Genomic DNA, 17,271 nt, shown 5'->3' on the forward strand with positions numbered 1-17,271 from the left:
TCTTTCGACCATGAGTAGATCTCTCAAGTTATATTTAGTGGTCACCCTTTATTATTTTTATTATTTTTTTAACTACAACGCAATTTATCTTTTTAAAACTTCCAAATTTAGTTGGTAGTAAGTGCGATCATGCTTGTCAAGTAATTATTTATACTAACTCCGAGTTACAATGAAAGAAAGATAATATGTATATTATGGTCTTAATCTCTTATGAACAACTAATGATCTCTTACGACCTTGATATAGATCTCTTGCGACCATGGCGATTTGAAGCAGGAGATTTGTGTAGTAAATTGTAGGAGATATTAATATAAAATGCAGGAGATTCTTCTGCTGCAATGTAGGAGATATTTCTGTTCACACAAGAGATTGATATATAAAGTATAAGAGATCTCTTACGACTAAATGTTAGATCTCTTACACATGAGATTATAAATTGCAAGATACTAATGAACTTAACAAAAGAGATTTTAGAATAAAGCATAGGAGAAAATATATGTATAACATGGGAGATATTTAGATTCTAAACATTTAAACATTTGACAGCAATTGGATGGTTCAAAACACTTGCACGGTAAGTTTTACTTCCATGAATATTATCCAAAGATTTTTCACCTTTTCTGAATGTATCTTTAAATAATCCTCAGCCTTGCCTAACTACTCCTCAAACACATCTATTGCTTCATAATCACATACCTATCAAGGGAAACATATGTATATTGCTATTCAATTATAGAATAATTAACCCAAATAGCCGTCCACCCAACCGCTTAAACTAAAAATAGCCGGTGGAGGTATAATGTATATATAATTTATATATTATATGTGTATAATTGTGTATAATGAATGTATAATCTATGCATATTTATGTATTATATGTGTATAATTATGTATAATGAATGTATAATCTATGCATATGAATAAAAAAAGTAAACAATGAATATGACTGGTTGTTTGTGTAAAGATCCTTAAATTATAAGATGTTATAAGAAAATAATAACGATTAATTAACAATGAAACTTATAACATAACTTAAACATAACAAATATTAGAATAAACATAAGAGATCATATATATACGTTAAACTAGTTATATAAGAGATTTCACAAAACTTTTAACTAGTACATTAGCAAAAACTTTAAACTAGTTATATAAGAGATCTTACAGCAAAAGATAAGAGATCTAAACTAGTTATATAAGAGATATTACAACAAAACATTAGAGATCATTAACTTTAAACACAAGAGATATTAGAATAAACATAAGAGATCATATATAAACTTTAAACTAGTTATATAAGAGATCTTACAATAAAACATAAGAGATCATTAGCTTTAAACACAAGAAAAACTACATTAATTGATATCCCCAGTCTTATTGAATTGTGAAAGTCAAATCATTTCACGGGCTTGGTGAAATGAAAAACTACGAAGAGGAATTCACATGGATTTAGGAAGGGCCTGGATGAAAACAAGAGAAACAAGAATTTGTGTTTCATTTTCCCCAGCTTTGACAAATTCGAGTGGAACAAAAAAAATTAAGTTACCTCATTTTTCCCCAGCTTGGACAAGAAATAATGAGGGTCTTAGAACATAGTAGAACATAAAGGACTAGAAAACACACAAAAAAAAAATAGAGGATTTAGAAGCCAACACTCTTTCCGTTGAAATCGACGGAAGGGTTTTCAAGGGAAGGGTTTTGTCTTTCTAGAGAAGTTTTCCTATTGTAAAGGAAAAGTGTTTGATTTTGGTTTACAAATAGGTCCTTTGACATTTGATGTTTGCAAAGATAGGCTTCTATATTGCCACATAAGAAAATATATAAGAAAAATAATTGAAAAAAAAAATATTAAAAGAGGTAGGGACATTTACTTGCATTCAATTTGTAAATGGCCATATCATCCTAAAAGTTCGTCAAATAAGGGGTATGCTTCTTTTTTTTTGGGGGGGGGGAGAGGGGGAGGGGTAGGGGGGAAGGCGGTGGGGGTCAAAACCATAATTGAGAAGTGTTTGTAAAAAAATACAAAGACTGGTCAAATAAAAGACTACTCCACTAGTTGTCAATTTCAGTACCAATGTGCATCTACAACTGAATGGAACAATAATTAGTGTAGAATAGAAGAGAACTATGTTCTTATGTGTTATGCAAAAATCTAAAATCTTGTAAAGAAAAAGGAACTAGGTTTACTTGAGAACAGATCAATTACTCTTCTTTGAAGGTCTTGAAGGCAAGTCATGATATCCAGAACTGGACATTGAAAGGGAAAGCGAGCTTTCAAAGTCTTCTCTATAAGAGAGACTTTATTTTCTCGCCAAAGTAAAGGAGAAAGCCCCATAAATAAATCTTAGTTGTGTTGTTGTCGTAAACGTTGTTGTATCAATGAGCTTAGATTAACAGTCGAGCCTACCCTTTTGTGCTTGTAAATCTGTATCTCATTCTTCAGAATTAGTTTTCTTTGATCACCTACGGTTCCCTTTTGTTTGAATAAACGCCACTTATTTTAGTTTATATTCAAACCAAAGTAAACCAAGCCTAATCAATTATGGCATCTTGATATTGGTTAGGAGTTTGATGAAGTTTAGCTGTCTAACTCAACAATCAACATGTATTTCATAGAGAATTAAGTGGTAACTCACTAGTAAAACACCACCAAGGTTGTAGTGTATCTCATAGAGAATTAAGTAGCACAACTAAGTACTAAAGCACCACCTAGATTGTAGTGGTTTGGATCAGGTCTTTTCATCCTTACCCAGAGGCATTAAATTTGAGCTCTGAATAACGGGATCCTTAACCAGAGGTCATAGAAAGTGTTGGCTTTTAGTAGGTCTTACGCTGTGCAAATCTAGAATAACAGGATCCCCATTGCGAATATTGAAATTCAGATGGGAACCCAAAAAAGAAAAAGAACTCAGTAGTAAAGCAAATACTGATGATGTTCCCCTTTTGTTATTATGTTCCATTCAAACTTGGATTGCAAACAGAATATTTGACGTTCCCTTTTACTTTTAGTTCACATTTACAGTACTTTGCATATAACCACATTTCCATTTACTTCCACAGAGCTTCCATGACACTTGCAAAAGCCATCCAACACAATCTCCTCAAAAATCCATAATCACAATAGGAAAGTCGTCAAGAAGAAAATGGATAACGAGACTGGCCAAGACCGACTTTTATGGGAAGAAAATTTTGAAATTGCCATAAACTTATCATAGTCCAACACGGTTAACATTTGAGTCCAATTAATGAGCTGCTAATAAACCATGGCAACCATAGATAAACACCAAATATAAGAGTTGAAATTTATTAACATTGGTATTCGAGCCAACTAGCGTATACCTCTACTATTCCGTCGGACACCAGCTACCGCTGAGTAACTCTGTTGGCTCTAACCAACTTAGGTGTTGAAAGATCTTATAGCCCTTGTTTTTAATCATAACAGATACAGAATCACAACCCGATAAGATGAACCACAATAACAACAATATTTAGTTGTGACTCACGATGTCTAAACATCAAGGGGCATAATATATCAAGCCCAACAATGACAGCAAACGACTCATAAAACATTTAGTACCTCATCACAATATCGATCACAACGAGTTACACATGCAGAGACATAATTCCAAAATAATCTACTAAGTAGACATTTCACATCCAAGCTAAAGTTCATATTTATTTTGGGGTCTAAAAGTTCCCATCAGCAGATGACCTTTCCTCTATAAAGCTAGCCACAAACAAGTGTGGCTTTTGCAAAGGTGATCTCCAACTTCAATCCTGTGAATGGAAGGTAAAAGGGTTAACACTGCTACATGTTTGTACAGCCAAGGGGTGAAAACAAACTACTATGACATAATAGTCGAACTTGAAATAGAATTAGGAGATGACATCCACCCAACAACTTGAGGAAACAAAATTCAGTATATAAAAAGCATAATGATAAGTAAAAAAAAGTGGCAAGTAGGAACTAGGTGACGGAAGGACCGTAATGAGCAAACACCGATGAACCAGAGATGTCGCTTGTTAACACATCTTTTCACCGAAGTTGAAGCTCAAAGCTCATAAAATGTAAAACCATAGTAAAACAATTGATCAAGTGATGATAAACAAGATCGATAAAATGCTACTTGTGCAGCAACTTCACTTGAATAAGAGATAACCGAGATAGACACATGCCTACTTAGAGAGATTTCACTTTGCAGAGTAGACTATGATCTTTCTTTGAAGAAATCGAGTCGATGATTGAATAGCACAAATTACTCTTTATATAACACATACTTATTCACATAAGAGGCATGGCTTCTCAGAATTCATGTTCTGTTACCTCTCTAGGTTATATACATGGAGGATGGTAACTAAATTATTATAAGTGGTTCATTCAGCATTACCAGATACCAACAATCAATCATCTACGATCTTGCAGTCACACTTGGTATAATTAAGTTTTTTAATTCCCCACCTACTTCACAAGTAGAGATAGAGACATTTTTATCTTTTCATGTTTCGTTAGAAGATGCATGATCAAGTCAATAACATGTACTCCCTCCGTCCCAAAAAAGATACTTTTCGGATTTCGAGATTCAACAGAGTTGTTCTTGGACATACTTTTTCGTATATTTTTAAAATATTTTAAATTAATTAATTATTGTGACTTATAGTACTTCTATATAGTTTCCAAATATATAAATTTCATTTTAACTATTGTGACTTATCTATGTTCTAATTCATGGTCAAAGTTAAGAAGTTTAACTCACGAAATTCGAAAAGTATCATCCTTTTTGTTACGGGGATGTATGGGACAGAGGGAGTACACATCTGCACAAAACAGAGTGCAAAATGAAAGCAAACCCTCAGAATGCTGAGGTTGGAAAAAAGGGTGACTATTCCTACTTAGGAGTACAGAGACAAACAACAACAAATGCAGTGTAATCCCACTAGTAGGGTATGAGGAAACGGTTCAAATAAGCGCAACGGATGAGCAACACTGAAATATTTTCAAAATGGAACAGCTAACATACCTCATCTTCATCATCGTCTCCCCCATCTTCTTTGTTCTTCTTGAGACGGGTTGTACCCCCCTCCTTGCTAATGGGTAACTTCATTGCTCCAAAGGGTGTGTCCACATTAATATTACCTTTCATGGTATAGCCAGTACCTCTCCCTCTGATCATGTCCCAAAGAGCAGAGCCAAAGTCCTTCGGCCTGAAGGTTATGGGGATATCAATATAGCTGATTCCGTTCTTTTCAAGTTTAGCTGATTTCTCCAGCTCTGCACCGCCAACATTGACGTCGGATAGCCAAAGATCATAATCAAGGCTATTGAGCGCAAGATCAAAATTGTTCTTGTTTTCCAGCTTCAACTTAAGAACTGCTACAGTTTCCTCGAAAGAGAACCTCTCAAAATGGATTTTCTCAAGATCAATATCTGGCTTGTAAGGTATAGGAATCTCGCCAGTTTTCTCAAGTGGAAGAGTTAGCCTACCAAAAACAGGCACATCAACTATGAGGTCAACCTTGATCCTATATGGAATGATGCTTCCAGGTTGTATATCGTGGTATGTATTTTTGATGTCATCATAAACCAGATTAACTGGTATTTTGACAGTCTCTGAACCATGCGCATGGATTGTTCCAGCATCGGGGATTAATCCAGAAACCAGTTTCCTTCCATCACTATCAATTAAATAGTTTATGTCAATGAGAGGAATTGGGACGGGGTTTGGATTCTTCACAAGCACATCAACGACTATTTCAGCTTTTTTAAGATTGATATGAGGAATATGAATTTCAGTTACGTCTGCAGTTGGTTTTCCAAAACCAATTGTTTCTTCGATTTTCTCACCAATATCTTGGATAAAGTCCTTAACTTTTTCAATAAACCCACCCTTTTGCTCATCTTTCTTGTCTTCTTTCTCCTCCTTCTCCTTGTTCCCGAAAACCCTCTCAACAATCTCTGGATTTTCCGAAGACGACATACCTTAGAAGCAAAGCAAAAGAATATTCAATGAGCAGACTGACAACTTGTACAAATATACAAGCAAGCAACAAATGTGTGTTCGACGTGTTAGATAACTGAGCACCACTACCAACATTGACAGCCACAAGAAGTGTTAGTAAAAAGATGAAAACAGCTTAACAACCTCCACATACACCATTTACAAACAGAAATAGTATTTCTACAGCTTCTAGAGGATTGCCACAATAATAATCAGAACCATTTTGAAAATGTGGATTTCACGTATCATACTGAACTTTGCTCTAACCCGCGATGCTGCTAATTTAGTCATGCTCAATGGACACATAAGTCATGCGTCTTTCAATCATACTTGAAAAAATTTGTCATAGATAATGGTGTCGATAACAAAAGAGTGTGCTGCTTGTGCAACTATTGGTGCCAGTAATGGGAAAGAAGCTGAGTATTTAAACTTTAGACATTATAAAAGCCGTTAGACCCTTATACACCAACGTGAGACGAGTTTATTCTCAAAGGGCCTCTATATTGTAACTTGGTTCCAAGGCTTTACCGTGGACTTTATGATATTCTTTAATACTCTCATGCACGTGTAACTGGTTCAAAGATTTAAGAGTGAACTTCAAGGGTTTTTTTAAGAGTTGCTCACAAGACCGAGAAGGGGAGTTGCTACCATGTGACCAGGAGGTCACGGGTTCAAGCCGTGGCAGGGTAAGACTGCATATAATAGACCCTTGTGGTCCGGCCCTTCTTCAGACACCGCGCATAACGGGAGCTTAGTGTACCACCTGCCCCCTTGGAAGACATGATTATTGCTTCCAAATTAGATACTAAAGATAATTCAATTTCTATAGATTGATGGTGTAAATAATTTTCACTCTAGTTTAACCTGTTGTAGTTGGTTCCATAAACAGCCAAAAACAATCATAGACTGCTTTGGAACCCTAATACAACCAATGGAGGGCAGATTTATTCCCTAACAAGTAATGCTTTAGAAGAAAACATAAAGCTTTGTTTTTTACTCAAAACTGAGTACTGCTGCAACAAACTATGCATATTTTGTTAGGTCAACTTCTTTTAGTATGAACAAGTCTACTAAGTTTGCAAACATACGAATCAGAAGTCAAAAAAACTAATGATACACATTTTGACACAATCAGATTAGTCAAGCATTCGAGTTGACAGATGATCAAAGGAGGATCGATGATCTGATCAGATCCATTGATATGTATAAAAGGGATTAAAAATGTCATTTTGGGGTATCAAGACTGATAAGCAGAGCAGACAATCTGATACAAGTTGCAAGTTTTAATGATCTGAATCTAACCAAGATCAAGAAAACAGCAGAATAGAAGAAGAAACAAAAGAAAAAGCAAAAGCTACTGAGTGAAACTGTAAAAGACAGAAAAGAAAATGCAACAATTACCTGTTTTTGTCCTTGCTGGTTCACTTAGATTTGCTTAAATCTTGTTGGTTTAGGGCAGAAAAGCCTAAAGATGCAGTCTGTAATGGGGTGAACTGATCTGATCTGATAAGGGGAGAAAATGAATTGCAAATAAAGACAAGATATATACAAGGGGTTGCTGGAATTGTCAAACTAGAACACGTCACTCATGTGTTAACCATGTCGGCAAAAACTTTTATTTTTGGGGTTAAATTCTTATTTATTATAAAATTATAGCAATATAAGTCAAAAAATATAGATAAATTTTTTCTTCTATCAAGTTGTATTCAAGTCTATCTTATTGATGTCTTTTGTAGAATTAGAAATACAGTATATATAGCATACAATTTACTTGAGAGTTACAAGATATTAAATGAATGTAATAAACATATTCATGTATATCCAAAATGGTTCATGAATGAGTTGTTGGACATTCACAAATTCAATGTATTCATAACCCTCCCCTTAAACTTTCATAGATAATGTATCTCGTTAAAACCTTACTAGGAAAACTCCGGTGGAAAAAAGCCTAGTGAAGGAAAAACAGTACACATATCTTGTAATACGCATTGAGTGTTGCTTCATTAAAAACCTTACTAGAAAAATTCAATTGGGACAAAACCTTGGTTAAAGAAAAAAGAGTGCAGCGCGTATTATACTCTCCCTGATGAAAATTTTATTTGATATCTCTAAGACGACGCATTCCAATCTTATGTCTCATTTTTTCAAATGTTGATGTTAGCAATGCCTTAGTGAATAAATCTGCTAGATTGTCACTTGAACGGATTTGTTGAACATTTATCTCACTAATTTGCTGAAGATCGTGTGTGAAAAAGAACTTTGGTAAAATGTGCTTTGTTATGTCTCCTTTGATATATCCTCCTTTAAGTTGAGTTATGCAAGCAGCATTATCTTCATACAATATCGTTGGAGTCTTTGTTTTTAAAGAAAGACCACACAGTTGTTGAATGTGTTGAGTCATTGATCTCAACCATACACACTCTCGGCTAGCATCATGAATAGTTATTATCTCTGCATTATTGGAAGATGTAGCAGCTAAAGTTTATTTTGTTGAACGCCATGAAATAGTTGTACCTCCACAAGTAAATAGATAGCATGTTTGAGATCGGGCTTTATATGGATCAGACAAATAACCTCCATTTGCATAACCAGTCATTTGTGAATCGAATTCATAAGAATAAAATAATCTCATATCAATAGTCCCTCGGAGGTATCTAAAAATATGCTTAACATTATTCCAGTGTTTTGTTGTTGGAAAGGAACTAAATCTTGCTAATAAACTTACTGCAAAAGTTATATCTGGTCGAGTATTATTTGCAAGATGCATTAGTGCCCCAATTGCACTAAGATATGGAGTTTCATCACCAAGAAGCTCTCCATCATTTTCATGAGGTCGAAATGGATCTTTATTTATATCTAGTGATCTCACAACCATCGGGGTACTCAATGGATGTGCTTTATCCATATAAAAACGTTTAAGGATCTTTTCGGTAAAAGTTGATTGATGGACAAAAATTCCATCTTTCATTTGCTCAATTTGTAGACCAAGACAAAATTTTGTCTTTCCAAGATCTTTCATTTAATACTCTTTCTTCAAACAGTCTACTGCTTTTGGAATCTCCCCAGGAGTTCCTATGATATTTAGATCATCAACATACACAACAATTATAACAAATTCAGGTCCAGACCTTCTTATAAATATACAAGGACAAATTGGATCATTCTTATGCCCTTCTTTCAGAAAATACTCACTCAGGCGGTTATACCACATTCGCCTTGATTGTTTCAATCTATATAAGGATTTTTGAAGCTTTATTGAATATGTTTCTCGAAAACATTTATTAGTTTTAGGAACTTTAATCCCTTCAGGGATTTTCATATAAATTTTGTTGTCTAATATGCTATATAAGTAGGTTGTGACAACATCCATCAGACGCATATCAAGTTTTTTATGGACTACCAAATTTATAAGATACCTGAAAGTGATTGCATCCACCACAGGAGAATATGTCTCCATATAATCAATGACAGGTGTTTACGAAAATCTTTGTGCCACAAGTCGTGCTTTATATCTTACGACTTTATTTTTATCATTTCGTTTTCGCACAAAAACCCATTTGTATCCCACTGGCTTTTTTCCTTCAGGTGTTCGGACTATACGTCCGAACACTTCACGTTTTTTCAAGTGACGCTAATTCTGCCTGGATAGCGTCTTTCCATTTTGGCCAATTATTTCTCTGTCTATATTCATCGACAGATCTTGGTTCAAGATCCCCATCTTGTTGCATTATCTCAACTGCAATATTGTAAGCAAAAATATTGTCGACAATAACATTATTTCGGTTCCACCTTTTTCCCGTAGAGACATAACTTATTGAGATCTCTTCATTCTTATTATTTTCAGGTACTTGGACCTCCTCTGAGGTCTTATCACTTGTTATGTCACGGGACATTTTTTGAGCAATTCCCTCCATATTATGAGCTCCTAGATCATTTGCTCCTTTTCGCTTTTGGGGATTTTTATCTTTGGAACCAATTGGTCTACCATGTTTCAAGTGTGGCTTAGACTCATTTGTATTTATAGATTGTCCAACCGGGACATCAATTCGAATAGGAGCATTAGCAGCTGAAATATGTGACTTAGTCACCCTTGGTAGGTTAGTGAATGCATCTGGCAGTTGATTTATTAATATTTTATAAATAAATTATCTTTTGAACCTCGTGTTCACATTGATTTATTCGAGGATCTAAATGAGATAGTGATAATGCATTCCAATCTATCTCTTTTTGCAATTGATTATTTTCTTCCCCTAATATTGAGTATATTGATTCATCAAAATGGAAATCAGTAAATCTTGTCGTAAATAAATCTCCAGTCATAGGTTCCAAATATTTTATAATAGAAGGAGATTCATACCCAACATATATCCTCAATCTTCTTTGGGGTCCCATCTTTGTGCATTGTGGTGGAGCAATTGGAACATATACTACACATCAAAATATTCTAAGATGGGAAATATTTGGCTCCTGACCAAAAGCCAATTGTATTGGGGAGACTTTATGATAACTTGTAGGTCTGATCCGCACAAGAGTTGCTGCATGAAAAATAGCATGACCCCATGCTGAAATGGGAAGTTTTGTTCTCATAAGCATTGGTCCAGCAATTAATAGGAGGCATTTGATCAATGATTTCGCTAGACCATTTTGAGTATGAACATGAGCAACTGGATGCTCAATTGTTTTCCCAGTTGATATGCAATAATCATAAAAGGCTTGGGACGTAAATTCACCAGCACTATCAAGACGGAGTGTCTTAATTGCATAATCTGGAAATTGTGCTCTTAATCTTATTAATTGAGCCAGTAACCTCGCAAAGGCCGAATTGCGTGTTGATAACAAGCACACATGAGACCATCTTGTAGATGCATCTATCAAAACCATATAATATCTGAATGGTCCACATGGAGGGTGTATGGGCCCACATATATCACCTTGTATATGTTCTAAAAATGCAGGAGATTCAACTCCAACTTTAATTACTGATGGTCTAATAATCAGTTTTCCTTGAGAACATGCAGCACAAGAGAATTCTTTAGTTTAAAGAATCTTCTGGTTCTTCAATGAATGACCATGTGAATTCTCAATTATTTTGCGCATCATAGTATAACCGGGATGGCCCAACTGGTCATGCCAAATAATAAAATCATGGTAATTCGATCTAATACTTATCTATTTATGTGTAGGTTTAAACTTCTTCATAGATTATATAATGAAATAACAATTTAACCAAAGCTTATTATTTTCATACCAAGGCAATTATTATAATCATATTCAAAATAAGTTATGCATATGGTAATTAAATTGTAGGTTAAAGAAGATCCTAGTAGAAATGTTATAAACATAAGAATGTATACCTGAATCGGAACAGAAACTAACTACCTCTTTTTGGAAGAAGATAAAATTCGAATGAAACAGATAACCTCAGTTGGTTAGAACTTCGTGCTGATAATGTATTATAAAATTATAGCATTATAAGCCAAGAAATATAGATAAAACTTTTATTCTATCAAGTTCTATTCAAGTCTATCTTATTAATGTCTTTTGTAGAAATAGAAATACCGTATATATAGTGTACAATTTACTTGAGAGTTACAAGATATTAAATGAATGTAATAAACATATTCATGTATATCCAAAATGGTTCATAGATGAGTTGTTGGACATGACAAATTCAATGTATTCATAACATTATTTTTGTTTTCCACATAACTATTTACCGCTTAATTATACTCAAGAACCTACTTGGAAAGTCACCATGTAATTGAATTGGGTGTAATTGGATGTAATTATATAATTTTGGCATGTTTGTCTGACCAGGTAATTACCTGGTCATCCTATAATTAGGTGTAATTGAGGGGGTGTAATTACACTCTACAATTCTCAACGAGGAGCTAAGAATTGCTGGTAATTACATGGTGTAATTACCAAGTTATTTTTTGAATCTCTTTTCTTTTCTTCTTAATTTACTTTTTATTTATATTCTTTTTTTTCTTTTTAATTTCTTTTTTTAACTTTTGAAATTCTTTCTAATATTCGTTTTACATTATTTATTTTTTATTTCCTTATTTCTCATTTCCCAACCTTTACTTCACGTGTTTCTACATAATTTCTCATATTTTATTTCTTTATTTTTTTATTACACAGCTACGTTATTATTCTAAGTTTTCTAAAAAATTATACCCCATAATCTTAGAAAGAATAAGTCATTCACAAATTTGACATATAATGAGTTATGTCATTAAAGTTGAAATTTGTTATTGGATGAGATTATATAAAAATTTAACTATGTTAAAATGATAGATTACTTTTTAATATTTAAATAATATTTTTATTTTTTGTGATTCCATGTAGTTGCTCCTTTTTTCATTTAGCATAATTGTGTTATTATTCTAGTTTTGAAATTCTTCCTCCTAATATTAAAAATAATAAATTATTAATAAACTTAGCATTTAATGAGTGATGTCATTAAAGTAGAATCTCATTGTTGAATGAGGTTATAGACTTATGTTTTTTTTTTTTTGAATTATATTTACTTAAATTATATCGAAACTTAATGTATTGTATGTTGTAATTTTTTCTTGGATTTGAATTTATGTTATATTTTTGCTTCCATTTTATTTGCTTTAGTAGTATTCTCTTATTAACTCAGATTGCATGTCATTTATTTTTCAGTTAAAATTGATAGATTATTTTTTCGCAAAATATTTGAGTAATGTTATGGAATTATATTTATAAATATTAACTATTTTATCTAGCATGCAGTGATGTTCTTAGAAAATATGTACTTTTAGTTTTTATAATTGATTAAATTAAAATATTATTAATTTGAAAAATATATATATCAATTATTTTTATAATATTAGTTACAAATATATGATTAGTAATTAATATATTTTCAAGAAACAATATCTATCTTAAATATCAAAATTTAATATTATTTATAAAGGCATATATTTGTTAAGTCTTAACTTTTTATTTTTGATAATTAACTTTATATTTAAAATTTAATCTAACTGTGTAATTATACTTGTGCAACCAAATAGTACACTTATAATTACATTATAACGAATTACAAACAGGTCGTCGTAATTATTAGGTTGTGTAATTAACCAATTCCAATTACTTAGTGGTTGTAACGACCCGACTTGTCGTTTTAAGAATTAATGCCTCATTCAGTGACTTAAGGTCCCGAGAAGCTTTATAATATGTATTATGACCCGCGTGTGTGGTCAGGTTTGATTTTCGAAAGATTCAGAATTAAACAGAGAGAACAATTCTCATTTTTGAAGCTTAAATGAAAAGAGTTGATCGGAGTTTGACTTTTGAACAAACGACTCCGGAATGAAATTTCGATGATTCCAATAGTTTCGTATGGTGATTTTGGATTTAGGAGTGTGTCCGGAAAGTTATTTGGAAGCATGTAGTTAAATTAGGCTTGAAATGGCAAAAATATGAAGTTTAAGTTGGAAGTTTGACCGGGGAGTTGACTTTTTTATATCGGGGTCGGAATCCAGTTCTGAAATTATTTTTAGGTCCGTTATATCATTTATGACTTGTGTGCAAAATTTGAAGTCAATCGGACTTAATTTGATAGGTTTCGGCGTCGAATGTAGAAGTTTAAATTTCTTAGTTTCATTAAGCTTGAATTGGGGCATGATTCGTGGTTTTAGCGTTCGTTGATGTGATTTGAGGCTTCGATTAAGTTCGTATGATATTCTAGAACTTGTTGGTATATTTGGTTGAGGTCCCGAGGGGCTCGGGTGAGTTTCAGGGTGGTTTCAGACCATTTCTAGGCCATTTTTAGTTGTTGGTTTTTGGCCATAGAGGTATGCATCGCGATCGCGAAGAGAAATTTTGGGGCTGAAAATTTTTTTGCTTCGCGATTGTGAAGTATTTTCCGCGATCGCGAAGAGTAAATACCTGCACAATAGCTATATTTCGAGGTTTCGATCATTTTTAACATATTTGGAGCTATGGAGCTCGGATTGAAGCGATGTTTGAGGCGATTTTCACCATATGGATTGGGGTAAGTCTTCTATATCCTAAAGTTATTATACTTCATGATTCTATGGTTATATCCATCATTTATTTCGGATTTAAATGGAAGAAATCAAGATTTTTGGAAAATCTTCCAAAAACAAAAATTTAAGATTTGGAAGTCGAGTTGTTATAGGAATTTGATAAAATTAGTATGGTTGAACTCGTATTGGAATGGTTGTTCGGATTTGGTAAAAATTACGTCGGGTTCTGAGAGGCGAGCCCCGCGTTGACTTTGGTTGACTTTTTAGAATAAAATTTTAAGTCGACGTTTTATTATCCAGAATTATTTTTGATGAATTTTAATGAAGTTATACAATTAATTTGGATAGATTTGAGTTGTACGGAGGTCAATTCAAGCAAGAAGTCGATTTTGGAATATCGGCATAACTTCAAAAAAGGTAAGTATCTTGTCTAACCTTGAGTGGGGAAATTACCCCTTAGACATTGAGTCTTATGTGAAAATTGTGTAATTGAAAATCATGTACGCGAGGTGACGAGTACATACTTAGTTTATATGTGCATATTATATCTGTTGAAATTCGTAGATGCCCTTAAGTATTAAATTAAAAAATTATTGTAACTTATTAAATCCCTTATTTGTCATGCCTCATTCCTTGTTTGCCGAGGTTGTTTTTATATAATAATTTGGTGTGATTGCCACTTGACTTTTATGTGAACTCTGTGTTTGTTTGAGTTGCCATTTTTATGGAAAACGCTTTCATTATTGATTTTACCTACAGATAATTTAAATGAAAATTTTAGTTAATAAGATGAATAAATCTAATTATTTCTTGAAGTTATGATTTAAAAGAGGTGTTGTTCCTTGATGAATTACTTTTCAGTAAACGTTGTTGAAAAATTGGTATTGAATTATAAAAGTCGTGAATCATATTGAGGCAAAATGCTAAATTGTGAATTATTATTCGGTTGAGTTGTTCACTCCCGAACATTTTGTTAAGATGTTGTACACATTATGATCGAGTCGTGGGCTCCTTATTGTGGAAAAATAATGTATTGTTAATTTCTGTGAAAAGTCGTAATATTTGAGCACTTGATGTGCAATTTGTGAAATGTTGTAATATTTGAGCACTTGAGGTGCAAGTTGTATTATGATGTGATATTTGGGCACTTGAGGTGCAATTTATGAAATATTGTGATATTGATACGCATGCGGTGATATAAGGTCAGGGTGTCGAAACGCATGCAGTGAGATAAGGGTGGCTTGAAATACGTGGCTAGTAGGGAAACTACTAGAAGTCATGCGGTGTGATAAGGCTGATTAAAATGCTGGATGCTATTTTGGGAAAAATGATTTCTTTAAAAATTAAATGTCAAGGCTCCCGCAGTGATATAAGAAAATTAGATATTGTGAATTTATTTATGATTTGGGACTACGAGGCAGTACCTCAGGAGTACCCTGTTGATATTTCTTTATTTATGTTCTTGTCTTAGGTGATTTTATTTCATTTAATATGTAAATTCTTTTCTTCTTCCGTGATGTACTAGTTGACTTTATTATTATATGTCTTGTGCTCCTAGTTGTATTGTGTTGGCTTTGGCTTTTTAGCACGAGACTCTAAAGAAGTATATTTCTGGTTTTTCTTACTGATTTTTGATGATTGAGTTAGTTTAAATAAAAGAAATTATTATATTTTAAATTCAATAATTTTACATACAAATCAGTAGTTTATCCGATGCTTTGATTTAATTGCAATGTTATTTTCTTCACCCAAATAATTTCTAAAATAAATTCATTTCTTTGTTGATTTCTTACTTGATTTAAAAATTGTAAACTCACTTTAGTAGAAATAAATTGATCATGTGGATTTTATATACATTGATATTATTGCCACGTGAGTTGTCCGTGCAGTTGTGATAGAAATATGGGCACGAGGTGCCGTGAAAATATGGAAGTGGGTTGAGACCCGTTTGTTTATGATTTTGAAATGAGGTGTCACAAGGTGACTTTTATTTGAAAGAATTATATTCAAAATATTATTTCAAAGAATTATATGTGAAAGATTTATATTTGAATGACATGTTTAATTGGTTGTACTTGTGTTCCTTATTCGTTCGAGTAATAATTATGGTGTTCTCGTTGCCTTGCTGTTTATATCACTAGTTGATTTTGTTGTTATTATTGCTAGTTATTTTCCAGTATTATTGTATACTGCTATATTGTACAGGTTACTTTACTAGTGAGTGTCTTGACTGTACCTCGTCACTACTCCACCGAGGTTAGTCTTGATACTTTCTGGGTACCGACCGTGGTGTACTCATACTACACTTCTTCACATTTTTGTGCAGGGCCAGGTATTGGAGATATCGGACTCGGGCAGAGTTAGTGTGTTGATTGCAAGGATTCAAGGTAGAGCTGTTTGGTCGTCGTTGTCCCTTAGAGTCTTTCCATTTTATTGTACTATTAATTATTATTCGAACAGTATTGTATATTCGATCCTTGAGATCATTTCATAAATCCAGTTAAAGTTCGTGACTCAGTATTACCAATCTTGGGAGGTTGTTTGTAATTATTTCCGCTATTGGTTTACAAAAGAAAATGGCTTGAATTGTAATTATAATCGGCTTACTTAGTCTTAGAGACTATGTGCCATCACGACGCCTGTAGTTGGATTTTCGGTCGTGACAAGTTGGTATCAGAGCTCTAGGTCCATAGTTCTATGAGTCACGAACGAGTTTAGTAGATTCTTGCGGATCGGTACGGAGACATCTGTACTTATCTTCGAGAGGCTACACAACTAGTAGGAAAATTTCCACTTCTTTCATTCCTTATCGTGCGACATTTATTCAGCTTGAAGCATATATCTTATGTTCTTTTGCATCCACTCGTGTATGAAATTGCGCACTCGGTATCAACTATGCGCCAATGGTTCGTGACACTACATAGGGGTTATAAGGGATCCAGGGTTGCTCAACCATTGTTACCACATGTCGTCCAGATCGAGGATGCGGAAGTATTGAGAGATCATTCAGTTGTGCACATGGGGGTGTAGCAGGTTCTGATACCTGGTTGATAAGTACGATCGTAAGAAGGTTTAATTAATTGTCTAATCGTCACAATCCTGGTAGGTTCACGAGGTGGATGTAGATTTGAAGATAGTTAGTGGTATTAGAGACTATGTAGTTCGTATGGGATTTCTATTTAGTGAAGGGTACATACTAGCAGCCAAGGCACTGGAGGAAGCGAGTTAAACTGTCACGAGGATGACATGCGGCA

The 17,271-nt window shown here is 33.6% G+C and overlaps 1 protein-coding gene across 2 annotated transcripts; it reads right to left on the bottom strand.

Moving 5' to 3' along the window:
- Window positions 1–3,426: 3,426 nt before the first annotated feature.
- Window positions 3,427–7,537, bottom strand: LOC107830885 (uncharacterized). 2 transcript variants are annotated; one of them, XM_016658570.2, is made up of 3 exons: window positions 7,398–7,537; window positions 5,019–5,977; window positions 3,427–3,777 (listed from the first exon to the last, which is right to left on the bottom strand). In XM_016658570.2, the coding sequence occupies exons 2-3, from the start codon at window positions 5,973–5,975 to the stop codon at window positions 3,772–3,774; spliced, it is 963 nt and encodes a 320-aa protein (XP_016514056.1). In that variant the 5' UTR covers window positions 5,976–5,977; window positions 7,398–7,537; the 3' UTR covers window positions 3,427–3,771.
- Between the last annotated feature and the right edge of the window lie 9,734 nt (window positions 7,538–17,271).

Source organism: Nicotiana tabacum, chromosome 15, assembly GCF_000715075.1.
Source record: "Nicotiana tabacum cultivar K326 chromosome 15, ASM71507v2, whole genome shotgun sequence".
Lineage (NCBI taxonomy): Eukaryota > Viridiplantae > Streptophyta > Magnoliopsida > Solanales > Solanaceae > Nicotiana > Nicotiana tabacum.